Source organism: Leuciscus leuciscus, assembly GCF_965113295.1.
Source record: "Leuciscus leuciscus genome assembly, chromosome: 19".
Taxonomy (NCBI): Eukaryota; Metazoa; Chordata; class Actinopteri; order Cypriniformes; family Leuciscidae; genus Leuciscus; species Leuciscus leuciscus.
The window spans coordinates 36497517-36518056 of record NC_138743.1 but is presented as its reverse complement, the minus strand read 5'-3'; the positions used below and the strand labels follow the sequence as shown (position 1 = coordinate 36518056).

Sequence of the window (20540 nt, the reverse complement as noted above, 5' to 3'; positions counted from 1 at the left end):
ATTAGTCACACTTGCACACGTAAATTCATTTTTATGTTGATGTGATGTAGTGTGTTCACACTGGCAGCTCAAATACAAGTATAGGCATATTAGACTCAAATGAGTATTCATGTAGCTCAAACAATAGACCACAGGGATATTAATATGAAGGGCACAGGGAATAAATTAAATAAATGTAAATGCACGGTCCCACTTTATGCTTTAATTACTATTTCATATCATATAACATATATAATCATATAACACCGATTTTATCATCACTGCATTGGTTACCTATAAAGTTCCGTATTAATTACAAGGTATTGCTACTGACCTATAAAGCCCTAAACGGCTTAGCTCCAGTCTATTTAACGGATCTTTTATCACCTTATAATCCATCGCGCTCTTTAAGATCACTAAATTCAAGGCTTTTGGTCATACCTAGGATATCCAGAACCACCAAAGGAGGGAGAGCATTTTTACATTTGGCTCCAAAACTCTGGAATAGTCTTCCTGATACTGTTCGTTGCTCAGACTCGCTCTCCCAGTTTAAAACTAGATTAAAGTCGCATCTCTTCAGCCAGGCATTCATATAATCCTACAGTTCAAACTACAATCCGGCCTCTAGCTCATAAATGCCAGAGGAGAACTGGCCCCCGACTGAGCCTGGGTTCTCCCAAGGTTTTTTTTTTTTTTTTCTCCATTAGGTCACCTGATGGAGTTTTAGGACACCATTAGGTCACCTGATGGAGTTTTAGGACACCATTAGGTCACCTGATGGAGTTTTAGGACACCATTAGGTCACTTGATGAAGTTTTTCGGTTCCTTGCCACTGTTGCCTTTGGCTTGCTCAGTTGGGGATATTTTGGGGATATTTAATTTAATTTTATCAATCAATAAATTCCTCTTGAAACAAACTTTGTTGTATTATTTTAATTTAATACTGTGAAGCTGCTTTGATACAATCTGTATTGTGAAAAGCGCTATACAAATAAACTTGACTTGACTTGACTATTTACTGATTGTTAACATTAGGGACAGGTTTGGTGGTATGCTTAGATTTAAAGGTGGGTAAGGTATAGTATGCAATTATGGAAATTAATTTTATATGTATTTACATCCAGGTATAGTAAGTATAAGTACCTAAAAATGTGGGCACAATGAGTACATTTTAACGATTCAAGCGCACAGTCTAAAGCGCAAGGCATTATTTACTGTACATGACGGAATTTGATAGTGGAAAGACTGAACGCGTCTCCAGAGAGGAAACGGATCTGCTTGTGCGCAAGGTTAAAGTGCAGATCATCTATGGGGAAAAGCCGGATTCCACCATATTTTTCGTGCCTGGTGGTGCATTGTGCTGGGTGTATGATATGGCCCTTAATTATTATCATACTTTGTCATTTCTATATATCAATATAAAATAAGAATATGGTGTCACTTCCTCTACAAAATTAATGAAAAAAATATCTAAGTAAATTGATGGGTATTAATATGGTTATTAAAAATGTGTTTGACTACCAAGTGGGTATAAATAACTTTCTAGACTCTTCTGCTTTGCATTTTGGCGGTTACCTAGCTGTTGCAGCTGTTCGCTATGATTATGGAAGAGGCTCTCAAGCTTCCAGATGTTCTCCAGAAGGTCGCTTTGGGAGGGGAGTTGGCTAAGAGATCTCTGCAAGGTCTCAGTGTGCTCTCCCAGACGAGTCACATTCTCCAGCAGTGCTTCCTCCCTCTGTGAAGATGCATGGGATTTTGATACTGGAAAGGGATAAACGGTGAAAAATTGTTATTTTAAAATGACCGGTTACAAACCCCACACTGCACAATTTCCAATTATCTGGGCACCTGGATGGTGATCTCCATCGGTAGCCATTTGGATAGCTGTAACCAAACTTATACATGACTTGCACTAAACTTAGCTAACTGCTTTGACTCTATGTTCAAGACCTGAGAACAGAGGATTAATCTCCCCCTGGGGTCGACTTACTGAAGTTTAGCCATTAAACTATAACGCAAGCTATAATGTGTCAGCCAATCACCTCATGTACTTCTTGGCATTAAATGATAGGTCCTCTTCTTGTAATCGGCAGCCAAACAAACGTTAACATTTAAATAGTCTTTTTCAGTGCTATGGTTAGTTATTGACACTGACACCAACCTTATCCTCTGTAGTACCTAATCTACATCTGCTTACTTGCTCAATGCAGTCTATCTACATGTTTGCAGTAGCTCTTTATTTGCACTGCAGCAGCAACAAACTAGTCTGCAAGACCACATTCCCAGATGGCAAGGTGACATTGATACAATTTTGAGTTTTGATCCAAACCAAAAGAGATTGACATTTCAATGTTTACACTTTGTTGGATCAGCATTGACATTTTTATAAAAGTCGATAGCACACATGGGTGGAGACAGGGACATTGAACTAAGAGTGATATGTAGTTGATGACTAGAAGATCATGCAGGTATGTATCTCTGCAGAACACTAGTGGATGTTTCCCAATCAGTGGGGCATTTTCATCCGCTTTACCGAATTTGCTCTAATCCACTTGGTTCAGGGGTGGGCCTTCATGATTTTAGCAAGTCGGTTAAAATCACCCATTGTAGTTTGAAAATGCCCACTGATTGGTAAACTGCCATTTTGGTTTTGCATATGTACTTTTTTGCCATTAGGCAAATTTATTTATATAGCACATTTCATACACTATGATAATAAAAAAGGAAAAAAAGTCGGCACACCATGGCTTATTTAATAATAGACTCACACACAGGTGGTAACTTTTCGAGCGCGTAGGCTCTTAATCAGACAATTAAGAATTGAACACACCACGCCTTTATACTCACAAGTGACATCACCCCCCCCCCCCACACCCCACACACCCACAGAAATAATAATAATAATAAAAAATAAAAAAAATATAATAATAACAATACCAATGTCACCCAGAAAAAGAAATAAAGGCAAAAAATACAAAAGTAATGCATATTAAATGTGAGAATCAAAGTAAACATACAAAATGAATATCCATTTAAATAATGATACCTGCATAAACCAAAATAACAAAATCAGGAACAAATCTTAAAGAAACGGACGAATATCAAATTCTTCATTTAATCCCCTAGGTGCCATAGTATCTAATGTGTATATCCAGAAGGTTTCGCGTTTTAGAAGTAAATTATTGATGACCCCTCCCTCCGCGCCGTGGGCACTTCACCAATTCTATACCTAGATATTGTAAGGTAGAAACAGAATGTTTAAAAGTAGCAAAATGCTGAGCGACCGGACTTTTGAAATCTCTATTTCTGATGTTCAGAAATGCGGGTTTTTAAAGATCTACTCGTTTTGCCCACATAGCACAGGCCACAAGGGCAGCGCAGCATATAAATTACATTAGCTGTTTTGCACGAAATTGTGCCTCTTATATTAACATTTTTTGCAGTGTGCGGATGTTTGAAAGTTTTAGTTTTATACGTGAAGTTACATTGTTGGCAATTTCACATCTATAGTTACCAAAAGGCACCTTGTCTAAAAAATGTGGAAGAGGAGTGACATCAGCTGGGACCAAAATATTGCGAAGGTTAGGTGGTCTCTTGTACACTACACGTGGTTAAGATTAGGACACATTAATAAGTGTCATAACTGTATATTTTTTCATTTGTTGTTATCTTAAGTTGTTAATTTTGCATTTAAAGGGACACGCAAAACGACGAGTTTTTGCTTACCCTCAAAAAGGGACAATTTTAACATGCTATAAAATTTATCTGTGGGGTATTTTGAACTAAAACTTCACATACACACTCTAGGGACATCTGAGAATTATTTAACATCTTGTACAAACTGGCATTATACCACCACTTTAATAAAGAGAATGTTAAAAAAAGGCAATAATATATAATTAACATATTTTTTTCAAAAAGAAAGAAAGAGGGCAGCGGGCCAAATCAGTTGCCAGGCCACCGGGAATTCACCTCATTCATCACCATATCACCTGAGCCTCATTTATAACATTTGGGTTCTTCAGAGGGATCTGCAGAAGGCCAGAAACTGCTGAGCTCTTCATGAGTTTTGAGTTCTGCAATTGCAACATCTAGCTCAAAAGATCAATAAAAAAATGTCATTCCTCATGCTCAAGCCGTCTAAAGTACACAAGTGGTTGAATGTTAATAGAATGTTCGTTCAAAGTTATCTGGCCTTTAATAATGTTCTCAAAAGGTTATTACCAAAAAGTTATTTATATATCGTTTGTTTATTGAACATCGATGGAGCAACAGATTTTGTATGAAAATAACACATAAATGTTTATTTTTATTTTTTATCGTATAAATGTATGAGGTGACGAGGGGGGTCTTTTACCCCAGAGTCACACGGGTAAAACCAGCACGGGGCAAAAGACACACAGTATTAACACAAATACTGTTTTAACAGTGTGAATACTGGGCACTGCATTGTGACTCATCTCTTTCTAAATCCGACTCTTAAAGGGGTCCTTGATTATGATCACAACAACAAACGGCAGGTAGGGACTTCAACGAGCTTCTTCCCGGGTTGGTGACATCACAACAGACCCTAAAATTTACATAAACCCTGCCCTCGGGAACACCCAACAAAGTAGGTGAGGCTGTGTTGGTTGTCGCTGTTTTTTACAACCCAGAAAAAGTTTTTCCTAAGACTGACGAACAGAGAGGTTACTTTTTTTTTTTTTTACACTGTTCCTGAACATTATAACCTTAACATTTGTTTGTGCGCTGCACATTTTACGGAGAACAGCTTCCAGAAGAGAGTACAATGCAGGCTATACGCAAAAGCTTCTCCTGAAAGACGTAGCCATTCCCATTTTGTCGGGACAATCTGTTGTTTATGGATCACAACTGTCAAAGTATGTCTTATTATTTGTAGTTGTGTTTTCTATTAACAGTTCCAATTATACGCTTTATGTAGTTGCTATGATAGCTATGATGTAAATGAAGGGCAAAGCTTTGCCTCCGCTAGCCTGCTAACTAACATTACAGTATTGATGTAGTGTTTACTTTAGCTTTTGTAAGCTCTTGCTTTTGTAAGACTGTTCACAGCCCCTTAGGAAAATTATCCGTGATTTTGTGATCGATTACTGTTTGAATTACCATAGTTTTCCGAAAAATATGATTAATGGTGGATAACATCGTATCTACAAGAAAATAACCACAAAAAAAACATACCACCCTGAAACGTCCAGTGAAATCCGTGTTTGCAAAGTCTGTGCTTAAAATCCGTTCAGCACAATCCTCTTGTTTGTTCACATTGTCAGGATCTGAATTTGGCTTGAAATGGTTTGAAATTGATGCCATCGTTAATATTTACATCTGAGTAGAGCTTGTGGAACATTTCCCAAACACACGCTAAGCGCTACCAATCACAACACTCTGGGCCAGCTAACCAATCACAGTACATTTCGTATTTCGGAAGGAGGGGCTTAATCGAAAACTATGCGTTCAACCAGACTGGGGAGAGAGGAGCTGTAATAATGTAAAATATGTGAAATATAATGCAATTTTTTAACAATCAAGCATGAAAACATTCTAGGATACCCCAAAAACAAAATGGGCATAATAGGACCCCTTTAAGACATATTTTGGGGAGGAAATGTCTGATTCATTAAAGTAACACATGTAGTGTCCAGGCATGTGTTTACAGAATCGCTACACAAGATGCCTGAACTGCTGCTTGGTGCATGTTCAGTAATTTAAACAGGGTGTGAGTCATCTGTTCTAAAACACTCCAACTCAAAAGAGCACTCGTTTTTTCTCTGTTTTTCTCTACCCTTTTTCCCCCTTCTCTTGTAGATCGTCCTCCCTCCCATTTCACTCATATTAAATTTCAAGCAAACAGATGAATGATGTAATGGCTTGTGCAGTGAATGACTCATTCAGCTGATGTGTGTGTGTGTGTGTGTGTGTGTGTGTGTGTGTGTGTGTGTGTGTGTGTGTGTGTGTGTGTGCATGTGTCTGTCCTGCACTTCAAACAAAAATACTGAATAACACTGCAGGGTAGATTTGCAAGGTTTCTGCATGTTTTGCTTTATGATTCAGATTATTTAAGTGGCAAACCAAAACATAACAAAAAATGTCTTTAAAAAAAACAACTTCAAAATATATTTACACTCTGGATGATGGCATGCCATCATGTGACTGGTCCATGTTAGCACTTATCTAAAGCAGAGTGTTGTGGTATTAAAATGGTAGTGCATAAACTGAAGCAGACCACTGATGGCAACAAGTCGTCGGTTTAAAAGCCTTCCAGCGCGTCTCGTTTGGCGGCGGTGTGTGTGTGTCAGTTGCGTACTTTTTTATCAGTTAATCGAATCCCATTTGTGTATGTGTAGTCTAACATTCATTACCTTACTGTTATTTGTGCTTTATGCCGATGTTTTGTGTTTATTGTTCTTTATGTGGGAAAAGAGAACAGCTCAGTAGATTGCGCGATGTGCATTGTGCCAGTAGTAATGTTAGGTGTTAGACACACTAGGTAAAAAGTGTGCGTCACCCTTTGTATTTTTGTTTTCTTAGTTAGAGAAGGATTTTAGGTCGTCGCATACGCTGAAGAAGTCGGTTATGTTTGTTCTTTTATTAGGTTAGAGGTTGTGGGGAAGATAGTTTAAGGGAATTATTTTGTTATATTTGGTTCTTTAATTTGGCGCCACTGAAGTTCCTTTTCCCTATAATTATTTGTATTTTCTTTTTTTCATTTTCTTTTCATATGCATTGTACATAGTTCACTCACTGTATCTAGTGGCTTTGGCTTTTTGTAACAAATTATCAAGTTTCCAACACTGGCTGTATCATATTCATGGTTCTTTCTGCTTTTCCCAATCTACCAGCAGTAGTGTGATATCTAAATGTTGCGTTCCACATCTCCTAGAGTACCTTTAAAGGTCGTAACAGCCCATATAGGTAATCTTAAATAATTGGGGTTAAACGTTCTTGGCTTGCAGTCCGCAGCGGTGGGGCTCAAGGAAGTGGCTTCAGCTCAAGCTCTGATAAACCACAGGGACTAGTTCTTAGAAGATAAGGATTTTTGTGTGTTTACTGTCAAAACGCAGCACTCATCACTGTCACATTTTACCCAGTCATCCAAGGGTGGTATAAATACCACAACAACCAATCGTTACATCCTTGTATAATGATTGAACAACAATGGTTAATATGGTTAACAAAGTTAATATTGTTGGTATTATTACATTTTTATATTCAGTAATTGTTGTTAAAACAAACTACATGAGAAATTAGATATTAGTAACACATTACTTCCGGGGATATTCTGTATCATAGCAATGAAAAAACACTGCGCCTCCAAAGCAGGCCGTTTTCAGAAGAGCGCTTTCAGCTGGTTAAAAATGCTTTGGTGGACACACCTTAATTAAATATTTTTTGCTAGGCAAATGGCCAATTAGTCTATTTTGCATTTATGCAATATATTGGAGCCAAACATGATACTTCTCCTCTGTAAAACTTTATCGCAAACATTAAACGCTAGCATTTAACGCTATTTGCACTTGAACTTTTTTTTACACTTAGTGCTAACACTTGCCGTGCAGCAAAAATGTGACATGAAATACAATGTACAATGTTCATGTACCTTCTTCTCTGAGGAGTATACACTAACCTAAAGGATTATTAGGAACACCTGTTCAATTTCTCATTAATGCAATTATCAAATCAACCAATCACATGGCAGTTGCTTCAATGCATTTAGGGGTGTGGTCCTGGTCAAAACAATCTCCTGAACTCCAAACTGAATGTCAGAATGGGAAAGAAAGGTGATTTAAGCAATTTTGAGCGTGGCATGGTTGTTGGTGCCAGACGGGCCGGTCTGAGTATTTCACAATCTGCTCAGTTACTGGGATTTTCACGCACAACCATTTCTAGGGTTTACAAAGAATGGTGTGAAAAGGGAAAAACATCCAGTATGCGGCAGTCCTGTGGACGAAAATTCCTTGTTGATGCTAGAGGTCAGAGGAGAATGGGCCGACTGATTCAAGCTGATAGAAGAGCAACTTTGACTGAAATAACCACTCGTTACAACCGAGGTATGCAGCAAAGCATTTGTGAAGCCACAACACGCACAACCTTGAGGCGGATGGGCTACAACAGCAGAAGACCCCACCGGGTACCACTCATCTCCACTACAAATAGGAAAAAGAGGCTACAATTTGCACAAGCTCACCAAAATTGGACAGTTGAAGACTGGAAAAATGTTGCCTGGTCTGATGAGTCTCGATTTCTGTTGAGACATTCAGATGGTAGAGTCAGAATTTGGCGTAAACAGAATGAGAACATGGATCCATCATGCCTTGTTACCACTGTGCAGGCTGGTGGTGGTGGTGTAATGGTGTGGGGGATGTTTTCTTGGCACACTTTAGGCCCCTTAGTGCCAATTGGGCATCGTTTAAATGCCACGGCCTACCTGAGCATTGTTTCTGACCATGTCCATCCCTTTATGACCACCATGTACCCATCCTCTGATGGCTACTTCCAGCAGGATAATGCACCATGTCACAAAGCTCGAATCATTTCAAATTGGTTTCTTGAACATGACAATGAGTTCACTGTACTAAAATGGCCCCCACAGTCACCAGATCTCAACCCAATAGAGCATCTTTGGGATGTGGTGGAACAGGAGCTTCGTGCCCTGGATGTGCATCCCACAAATCTCCATCAACTGCAAGATGCTATCCTATCAATATGGGCCAACATTTCTAAAGAATGCTTTCAGCACCTTGTTGAATCAATGCCACATAGAATTAAGGCAGTTCTGAAGGCGAAAGGGGGTCAAACACAGTATTAGTATGGTGTTCCTAATAATCCTTTAGGTGAGTGTATATCTATAGTGTTTTCGCTCCAACAAAAAGTTATGCTGTTCATGATCTTGATCTGTCATCTGCTATTCTGACTGTCATCAGACAAACTGGGTTCCGGTCCAGAGATATTCAACTCAGTGAATAAAGTACACAGATACTTTTTTGGTATTTCTAGGTGTTTTATATCAAGTCACATTTTATTGATTTCTCAAAAATTGTGTGCTTCTTCTGGGTGAACTGCTGCGCTAATAGAGTCTCATGAATGCGCAGTCGAGCACAAAAGACCAACGGAGGGATTTTCATTAAAACAATTTTTTTTTTTTTTTTACCAAACCCTATCGTATACCCCCAGAACACCTGAAATATATGGCACAAATTGCATGGGATCTGTCTGTGATACTTTTTTTTTGTTTTTTTGTTTGCCGGTCGCTATTCACTACCATTATATGGACAAGGGCGCGTGGGATTTATTTTTTTATTTTTTTCATTTCTCTTTATGTGGTCTGAAAAAAAATGTATAACGGCAAACGGCAGTAGAACAACGGGTGAGTAAATGATGACTTCATTTTAATTTTAGGGTGAATGATACCTTTAAATAATTTTTTTTTTTAAATCTTATTTCTTAAGCATGTTATATTATTTTATGATAAATATCTAATTATTTGTATTTTATTTGATGTAAAGCACTATGAATTATCATTGTGTATGACATGTGCTATATAAATAATCTTGCCTTGCCTCATTATCAGTTTGAACCACAGGGCATGATGGGAACTGAGCCTCACCTCCCAGACCATAGGTGTGTTCAGCTCTGTATGCTTTCGAATCGCTCTCGCAGTACTTTGATGTCATACACCAATCAGTTACTGATCTAGATCCTCATCTTATTTTTCCTTGTTTGAACCAACCCTGACACACAGTTTGTGCAGGCAACACCAAAGAGTGTTGAGACAAACTCTTTTATACATAGACATGGATGTCGAAGGAATTTAATATATTGCTTTTTCAAGTTTTCACTGGTGTCTTTTACATTTGGTTTTTGATGTACATGTGAATAATTACAAATTTGTCTAGTACTTTAAACCAAGTCTTGTTTAACTTTTATATGCCACTAAAGCATAAGATCACATGAAGAGAGCAAACACTGACAATTTCCCCTGCTGTCTGCAACCCAATCAGAACTGTGCAGTCACCCATTTTACAATCCGCCTTGTTAAGAGTCATTGTTTCAGCAAATTTCCTTAAGAAAATGATTAGTTCAAAAGTTTCATTTCATAAGGCAAGGCAAGGCAAGGCAAGGCAAGGCAAGGCAAGGCAAGGCAAGGCAAGGCAAGGCAAGGCAAGGCAAGGCAAGTTTATTTATATAGCACATTTCATACACAATGGCAATTCAAAGTGCTTTACATAGAAGAAATTAAAATAATGAAAAGAAATAAGAATAATTAAAACAGTTTAGAAAAATAAAATAAAATACAGTACTTTTAAAAAATAAATAAATAAATAAATAAATAAAAAAGAATATTTATTATAGATCTTTCTTTCAAAGGATTCCCTTAAGACTTAAATCTTTCAACCTTCTTTTAACCTTCAATCTTCTTACGACTTCCATCTATCAACTTTCCTTTAACTTTCTTTTCTCCCTCATTTACTCACACGTTGTTTTCACTTTCTTTAGCACTTTAGCACTGCGTTCACATTCTTTCTCAGACGAAAACTTTAATATCGTCATTTAAATACTGTTCTACTTTCAAACCCACATTAATCACTTTCACATTATCACTTTCTGAGTGGGCATTTACAGTTTCGGGCTAAATGCCCTGCTGACATAGGAGAAATTAAAATAATTAAAAGAAATAAGAATAATTAAAACAGTTTAGAAAAATAGAGTAAAATACAGTACAGTACAAACAGTCGGACGAACAGCGGCACAGTGCTCATTCAGTAAATGCACAGCTAAACAGAAGTGTTTTGAGTCTGGATTTGAATGTGACCACTGTAGGAGCACCTCTGATCTCTTCTGGAAGCTGGTTCCAGCTGCGGCTGGCATAATAGCTAAAATGTAGATCATAAGCAACATGCAAGTTTTTTTATTGTTTTTTTTTTATTAACATGTTTCACAACATTCATGATTTGTTTCTGCGCTGAGCCAATTTTTGCTGTAACGTTTGCCATTAAAACAGTTTATCTTGCCATTTTTTCTTCATAGTGTGCAGGCTTTTTATTTTATTTTATTTCCCTTGGAGTCTTTTGATCTATGCACCTCATATAGACAGTTTTTAAGGCGTGTGTGTTTTTAGCTATTTTTCAATCAAACCAGATAGACATCTTTTCAAACTATGGGTGAGTAGTTCACTCATGTATTTCATGTTGCTTTGTTTAAAGTCTATATTGAAATATTGTGTTGATGAAAAGTCTATATTGAAATATTGTGTTGATGTCTACAGTGCTTTTTATTGTATTTTCTGCTGAGTTCAGCACTGCCTGATAAATTGTTTGAATGGCAAACGTTTCGGTCACATGTAACCTTTCTCAATGCCAAGTAGACAATGCTAAGCCGTTGGCTTAGTTGCTTAGTTGGTTCCTGGACTAAGCATTGTAAACTTGGCATTGAGAAAGGTTACATGTGACCGAAACGTTTGCCATTAAAACAGTGGTTTTATCACAGTTTTTTGTCCTTTTCTTCATTGATAGAATGTGCAGGCTTTTTTTTTTTTAAAACCATTTATCTAGTTTTATTCACAGTGACAGATACACAAAAACTTTCTTTAAGTCTGACTGAATCTAAAATCTAGAATCTAGAATTTAAGCAATTTATAGCTCAAATGCAGTGAAGGTAATTAAAGGGATAGTTCACCCAAAATTAATTTCCTTCTCTGTGGGCCTCGAGTGAGTTCACGTAGTAAAACTGCGCAGTACTTCTGTGCTGTACGTCACACGCATCACACACATGACCAGCGTCGGCCAATAGGGAGCCTACGTGTGACACAGAAGCGCTGCGCAGTTTTACTATGTGAACTCACTCGAGGCCCACAGAGAAGGAAATAAAGTCGTTATTTTTGTTTACTTTTTGCGCACAAAAAGTATTCTCGTCGCTTTATAAACTTAAGATTGAGTCACTGTAGTCACTTGGACTATATTAACGATGTCTTTAATAAACTTTTCTGGGCCAGCAAGTTTCAATCCCTTAGAAGCCTATGGAGGAGTGAGACAGCTCTCAGATTTAATCAAAAATATCTTAATTTGGGTTCCGAAGATGAACGAAAGTCTTACGGGGTTGGAACAACATGAGGGTGAGTAATTACTGACAGAATTTTCATTTTTGGGTGAACTATCCCTTTAAAACACAGCTTAGGGATGCATAATAGTCAAGTAATAATTTAACAAACTTAGATGTCTCTGAGTTGATTAAACCAAACATTGCTAATTTGCCATTCCAGAAATGTGGTTTGGAGTTAGATCAGTCAACATCAAGGTAAAAACACGCCTATGGTGAACACAGAAAGACACTCGACAGAGCGTTGAATGCACTATGGAAATGGATCTTAAGATGGACGCATGCCATACTTCAGTGGTGTAGAACTTTACTGAATAAAGATTTTAAACCAATCTGGGGTCCATTCGTTGTACCTTGCTTTTACTACATCTGAAATTATTTGACAGATGCCAGATCATATAATCATACAAACTGATCTCTGGATAATTTGGTTCTTCAAACGAATTTGTGGATTTGATTAAAATGTCTGGACTAAGTTGTCTGATATTACTGCGCATTCTTGTGTTCATTGGAAAGGGCAGATATATCGATACTTAAAACCATGATCAGCAATGCAGCGATTGGCTGGCCGTAATACAGCAATGTAATGACATCATATTAAAAAAGAACATCACACACCTGCCGAAAAATGTTCTGGACCTTTATAAGGCAACAGAAGTGACCAAAACGACATTAAAGTTGTAATCGATAAATGAAATGTGCACTGTTTGTCACACGATTGTTACATGACTGTTTGTTGCATCTCCTGCATTGCATCAAGACACACTCATATTAGCTGTCACCATTTAAATTAATGCACGGCTTAGACTAACTGTACATCATGGGCCAGATTGCTAACAGTTTATGCCAGTGCAAATGCTCTTTTGGTGTTAAAAAACTACTGTAAGGATTTACTAAAGACACGCAGTGAAAAATTCACTCTAAAAAGGCGTGGACAGGGTTATTTTTTGCGGCTGACTTTATTGCATATGCATTTGTAGGAGTTTCCCTTTCAGACACAAACTTTATGGGAGCAGAGTATTTAAATTAATCATGCAAGGTGATTTACTAAGGTTTGCGCTTGTCAATTTACTGGTGTTTGCACCATTATTTACCACCCCAAAAAAGCTCGTCTTAAACCAGACACTAACTGGTAGATTGCGTTGGTCATTATGGAAATGATCTGACTGTGTCGGTGTTCTTTATTTTGCACGTCGTCAGTAGATCACGCGCAGAACTTTCCACTCCCATCAGCGCTTTTTTGGAATTGTTAATTTGCCCTGTTTAGTACATCTGGCCCCATGTGTGTAAGACTCCAATAAAATTATTAGGTAATTTTCCCCTCATAAATAAATCTCTCAAAGGGTAAAACTGGCTGTGTCTATATTATGATAGACTACACACCTTTAGAATAATATTTTTAAATCAATTCTTTTATTATTATTATTATTTTAAATTATTCTTGTCCCTGGTTCATTAGGGTACTCTTGTAAGAAAGTAGCAGTGGCTAGGACAGACTTTAAAATCACCTCTGCTTAAAAAGATGCAATCTAATCCTGTTTTCATGAAATAAGCTTCTCCTGAGCATGTTTAAGCTTAAGGATCTGTTGCTATGACAGCAACTCCGGGATGAGCTTCGAAGAAGCTAACAATCCTGGATCATGTCAAATCGTCAACAATGAAATCCAGATAACTGAGTAATAGGCTATATGTACGAAGAACTGCCCCAGCACTTGCAAAGGGAATAAATACATAAATCTCTGTGGTATCTTGGGTTCATTAGGGGTCAGCCCACATAAGCACTGAATCCTCGCCGTGTGTCCTGCTGTGGGCTAGATTAAATTTTGTCTGTGCTCTAACTTCAGGATAAGGGGAAATAGGAAATCACAGAGTCAGTTTTTGTCTTCCATTAAACAATCAATCACTTAAAGTCCCCCTGTGGTGAAAATCAAGTTTTTAATGTAGTTTATATGTCTATGGGGTGTTTTTAATATGCTTCGAGACAAACCATGTGCAAATTAATTAGTCGACACCATTGCCGAGTATTTTCTCTTTAAAACTGCAGTGAACCAAAGACAGTCTCAAAAACACGGTTTGAAACCGCTGGTTTTTCTGACGTCACAAACTACCTTGTAACCAATCAGATCAACGTGCTGGCAGGCTTTATCATTAACAGTGACCTAGCAAGGGAGTCTCGAGAAGAGCCAGGTTATCCCGGTATATTTTTTCCTGTTATGATATGAAAAATCGGGTAGATTCAGCAATATAGCAGGTGTATGATGTATATTACGATGTTATGATGAACTATATGCCTTTATCCACTGATGTTCTGGCTGTCTGACTCTGAGATGTAACGGGAATATGGTTTTTGAAACATTAGCAATACATAATGTCGGTGGACATTGATTTGATGTATTTACTCTTTATTGTGTTGTTGTTTTTTCCTCTGTTTTATTATGTATTTTATTATTGTAAGGTGTCCTTGAGTGTCCTGAAAGGCGCCCACAAATAAAATGAATTATTATTATTATTATTATTATTAGCTGTTTGATAACATAGTCAAAAGGACAATTATATGAATTACTGTTATGTGTCCGACATTGTAAAGAGCGATACCATTTTGCAGCGTTTACCTCAGTAAGATGGTTGAGTGAATCTCTGAGCTGCTGTGAGTGACTGGAGGCGGGGCTAATTTGCATATTCATGGTTCCGCATATACTAAGTGAAGCGAGGGTGTAGTTACATTCAAGCTATTTTAAAGGGTTAGTTCACCCAAAAATGAAAATGATGTCATTAATGACTCACCCACATGTAAACCCGTAAGACCTCCATTTCTCTTCTGAAGACATCTTAAGATATTTTAGATTTATTCCGAGAGCTTTCTGTCCCTCCATTGAAAGTCAATGGACGGTATACTGTTCACGTCCATAAAGGTAATAAAGACATCATCAAAGTAGTCCATGTGACATCAGTGGGTTAGTTAGAATGTTTTGAAGCGGAAATAATTGTATTCCGGAAGAGAATACAACTTTGAATAAAGTCGTAGTTTTTGTTAATTTTGGACCAAAATGTATTTTCGATGCTTCAAAACATTCTAACGTGAATACATTTTTTCACAAGGAAAAACGTTTAAATATGTAATTTTGGTAATCAAATATGAGTTTTAAGTGATACAATTATTGACTACAGGGGAACTTTAATCACTTTAATTTCACAGGGGGAATTCTAAATTCTTTGAATTGGAATTTGGAAGACAAACTATTCTGCCAGAATGTTACAGCAGTGTGTTAAATGTACACTGCTTCGTGTACATATGGATCCATTCTATACTGCTTGGCCAGCCTATTTTCTTTGGAGTGAAGTAATAAGGAAAATGATGCTACTATTCCTAACGCCAGAAGAAAATAATCAAGCATTGGGTTAGTTCTGGCAGGTCACGTTAGTCAAGCTCGCATCAGCTGACTCTCAGCTGATCCACGTCCACCAATAGGAATATGACGCCTATCACTGTATTAATAAGCTCCTTCAGTAGTTATCAACAGCTATTGCGTTTCTCAGGAGCTAATTACCCTCCTCCATCCCCAGCTCCTCCTCTCATCAGTCAGGATTTGGCATTCTGATTCCCCCTTGAATCAGACTAAATTCTCGAATTATGTTGTACATAAAAATATTGACATTAATGATATCTGCAATACATGCATGTTGGTTCTGTTCTGTTTACCCTAAGGAGGGTTATCACTGCTCTCCCTGATCTTATCCATGCTAGGCTGCATGGATGCGCAGAGAGTTCTTGCCCAGAACAGAACCATACCGCCAATCCAATCTATATGCTAATTGTCAATCGTATTTGATGATAATGGTCCTGACAGAACTGTTATTTCAGTTCACATAACAAAAGAATAGTATCATGTGGAGAATGTCTGCAAAATGTTGTTCTGTTGCTGATCATGTGTAACACTGTCACAGTCGGTGGTTGTAATGAAATGCACGACAAAGGAGATCATCAAAATAAATCTTTAATCCAGTGGTCTCAAACTCAATTCCTGGAGGGCCACAGCTCTGCACACACAGTTTAGCTCCAACCGGCTCCAACTCACACCTGCAAGGAAGTTTCTAGTAATCTTGAAGACCTTGATTAGCTGGATCAGGTGTGTTTGATTAGGGTTGGAGCAAAACTGTGCAGAGCTGTGGCTCTCCAGGAATTTAGTTTGAGACCACTGATTTAGTCCAAGAATCAAAACAAAAAACAGGAGAATAACTCGGAGAAAACACAACCACGAACACACTGACATCAAACAATGCAAGTCCAAGAACAAACTGAAAAAGAGGGCTTATCTACACAGAAAACTAAGGAACTAATTAAAAAGGCAAATCTGAACTGAGGACACTAATTAATCTGTAACCTAGGAGACAAACAGGCAGGGAACAGAGGCCCTGTCCACACGAACATGGGTATTTTCAAAACCGCAGCTTTTTCTATTGCCGTTCGCCCACATGCAAACGCATGACAGGTCACTGAAACCAAACCTTTTTGAAAACCCCTGCCAGGGTGAAGAATCTTTTGCAAAAAACAGTTGCAGTGTTGTCGTGTAGCCGGTGAAACCAGAGATTTTGGCTTGTCACATCGGAGTGTGTGCTGTTATCTCCGTTGTTTGATGTCAGATTGTGAGCCGCTATCGCCTTTGTTTACATGAGACGTAGCCAAAATATTGATGCTAATAACTATGCTAACAGGGCTTATAACATGAATACATATACATGCACAGTTCTCCCATTAAATTGCAGAACAGAGGCGTCAGAATGCAATACTACGCTGGTCACTGCTTATGACACATTGTTAGCCTACCGTAACCAACTAATTACCTTTTTTTCAGGCTTCTGATTGGCCAACATGGTCTTACAGTTAGGGTTATATCGCCACCTGCTGGTCTGGCATACTCTTGACAGCGCTTTATAGCGTGTTTTTGCGTTTACATGTGGACACAATTTTTGTTTTTAAACAAAAGAGGAAAAACACTGTTTATAAAGAAATACAAGTGTACGTGTGGACTAGGCCAGATGAGAATATGAACTAATCAAGAAACTAACTGTCAACAGAAACATAACACAATGAAAACTTAATCAGAAACAGAACACACACGTGACAAACACCTACTGCTTCAAATATTGTTCTGAAGAACCCCAAAGTTAAATACAAACGACTGAGGCTTATGTTTAGTAAGATCCATTATGCCAGTTCTACCTTAAAAGTTTACGCAACACATTTCATTGTGGATTGCTTTATGAATCTGTATGGAATTTAATCATAATGGACTTGCACATAGTTTTTGAAGGGGTAGGTTTTAAGTGCCAGTTTTAAAATGGTGGTCTTGACTAGCATTATAAGAGCCCTTTAAACTTATTTTCTATTGCCTAAAATACACTGAGCATGTTTTTAACTCTTAAATAACTCTATATCTTTAATATTTTTTGTTTATTACTTATTAACCTACTTAAAGCAAGATCCTTTTCTTCTTTTCTCTGATTACAGTAAATAATGATTTTTAAAAAGTATAAAATTATGCAAAACATGTGAAACAAATTGGCCCACCACAAGTCCAAGGTTCAGAAAAAAGGAGAAAGACAAAGAGAGAAAAAGAAAATATGCCTACCTGCTATGCAGAGGCCAAATATGGTGAGCAGTACCAGAATATAAAGGGACACAATGGCATATTTGATTGCAGTGAAGGAATCCAATTGACCACAGCAATTATCTGTCTTTCTCCTGTACTTTGAAGAACCTACTGTGAAAGATAAACACTGATCAACAGGGAGTCTAGAAAGGAAACACACTGACTTTAAAATCAGGGACTAGGGAGATAAATCCAGTTTTATACCAAAGTCGATACCAAAATTTTGGCTTCGGTACGATAACAGAATTTAATACCTCTGTATCGATAATAAATCGATACCATAGGTGACTCAGCAGCCTCAAAATATAACTGAACTAGAAACAATTTTATTAAACATGAACATTAAACATGAACATAAACTAACAACATATGTCCCTTTGCTGAAAAAAAAACACATAAAATAACACTTAATCCCTAAATGTACCCTCCTAATGTTGTCCCTTGCAAAGCATGCTGGGAACTACAGATCCACTTCCCAGAACTGCATTTCCCAAAAGCATCATAAGCCTAAGTAAATCGTAGAGCCTTTGCCACGATCGTAGAGCCTAGCTCATAATGCTTTTGAGAAATGCAGCCCTGGGCAGTGGATCTGTAGTTCCCAGCATGCTTTGCAAGGGACTGCATTAGGAGAGTAAATTTAGGGATTAAGTGTTATTTTATGGGTTTTTCAGTAAAGAGAAAGATGTTGGTAGTTTTTGTTCAAGGGCACCTATTATGCAAAATTCACTTTTACATGGTGTTTGAACATAAATGTTTGTTGGCAGTGTGTGTACACAACCACCCTATAATGATAAAAAATCCACCCAGTGCTTTTTTAAAATCCCCATAAATCATAAGCACTGTCTCAGAACAAGCCGTTCTCAGATTTGGGGCAATGTGACGTCACTTTGCACAGGCCCCTCTCCCATGACTGTTGATTGACACTGCAGTTTTAGCATAGACCCGCCCTGAGTGAGCTGGACACAGTCCGCCATTGTTTCGACGCTGGAGCAGCTGTAGACAAGAATGTCTTAAAAACGACTGAGGTGTTCTGTTGTTGGATGTAAGAGGATGTAGCAGTCTTCATTTACTCTCGTTGTTACTCGAGGATGGATCAGTACAACTGTTCGTGATCAAGCTTACAGTCTCCGGAGGGACAGGCCTAACGTTACTGATCACGGCAGAAATGAAAGTGAGAGCGCACACTTTATCACAGCTCATCGAGTCGTTTTACGGATATAAGGTTTACCAGTTTATTAAGCACCCACTGAAAAGGTGTGTATATATTTGTTTACTGTTAGTTGTAATGAGTGTTTTGTGTACTTCGCTGTGTACAGTATGTTCCATGAAAATGAAAGGGAGAGAGAGAGAGTCTATGGATAAGACTTTAATGCGCACTTCTTATACTGTGTTTTTTCAGCTCTTGAACCCAGACGAACTTCCGGCAAATTTAGATTTGCTCTGCAAGTCAGTCTGGCCAAGAGCTCATTCAAGCCCATTTCCAATCTCTCCAAATCTTGGCACCAATCACAAACTTTGAGGCGGGCTTTACACGATGACGATCGCTCTGATTGGTTTTAGGTCTATCCAATTGCGCCTAGAGGCATTTGAGTGACGTCCGTTGGTGACGCCCCTTTAGAAATAGGATGTGAATGAAGCTTCCCCAGACCCACTCTCAGTTATGACTTAGAAGGGTCTGGTGTAAACCAGACTAGTGATTTTCTGGAGTAAAACTAAAGCTTCATCTTTTGTGTGATGTACAATAACAAATCCTTATTAAAACGAATTAAAATGAAGCCCAGTATTAGTTAATAATATAAAAGATCCTCCCTGATAGGCCTTTGGCAAAACTGCGCACCTGATTGGCCATAGAGATAGCCTGAACGATCCAGTTACTGATGGTCTGTTTGGCTGCGGGAAGCCCCTTCTTGAGAAACCCAAAGCACACCAACAACTGGTCTGACTTCTGCCATGAAGAAGACCTCTGGACATAAATATTGAGAGCTCTGACAGGGCAGAGCAAATTAAGTCTTTCTTCATCTGCCGTCACGTGAGGTGGGGGATGAAAAGCTTACCGAGCCGTAGGCCGTGCCACATTGGATGGCACTTTAGGCACATAGCCCAGCCTGGGATGCAAGATAGCCTTAATATCGCCTGTAGCAAACTCCAGGCACCTGTAAGATATAGAAAGGGTCTGAAGATCTCATACTCTCCTCAGAGAAGTAATGGCTAATAAAAAAAGCTACCTTGAGAGAAATGTTCTTGGCCTCAGCCGACTCCGGAGGTTCGAAGGGGGCCTCAACCAGCCCTTCAAGAACCACAGCCAGGTCCCATGTGGGAACTCTGGTCCGAGTCGCAGGTCTCATCCTCCAAGCCCCACGGAGGAAACATACGACCAGCTGATGTCTTCCAAAAGGACCATCACCCAGAGGAGTGTGGAAAACCGTAATGGCAGCCACATACACCTTGAGTGTGGATGGGATAAGACCAGCAGAGAAGCGATCCTGGAGGAACTCTAGCACTGAAGCCACCGGGCAGTTAACTGGGTCCACCTCACGCTCTCTACACCAAATGGTGAAACATTCCATTTTAGGTCATACAGTTTCCTCGTGGAGGGAGCTCTAGAGCTGAATATGGTCTCGACTACTCCTGCTGACAGGCCAGCCTCTCTGTACTGTGCCCCCTCAGGGGCCAGACCCACAGTTTCCATAACTCTGGCCGAGGGTGAAATATTGAGCCCTCTGCCTACAACAGCAGGGCCCTCCTGATGGAGATATCCTATGGAGGGCCCACTAGGAGTGATATTATGTCTGAGAACCA

At 38.6% G+C, this 20540-nt stretch overlaps 1 protein-coding gene across 3 annotated transcripts in view; it reads right to left on the bottom strand.

Annotated features, from left to right (window-relative positions):
* scara5 (scavenger receptor class A, member 5 (putative)) overlaps nucleotides 1–20540 on the bottom strand; it is a 49713-nt gene that overhangs the window by 13025 nt on the left and 16148 nt on the right. Inside the window, exons 3-4 of one of the 3 annotated variants that reach the window (XM_082147957.1) lie at nucleotides 17721–17852; nucleotides 1555–1740 (exon numbers count right to left, since the gene is read on the bottom strand). In XM_082147957.1, the coding sequence (XP_082004083.1) occupies nucleotides 1555–1740; nucleotides 17721–17852 (318 nt within the window). The remainder of the gene's footprint in view (nucleotides 1–1554; nucleotides 1741–17720; nucleotides 17853–20540) is intronic. The other 2 variants (XM_082147958.1, XM_082147959.1) reach the window with 2 other exon arrangements.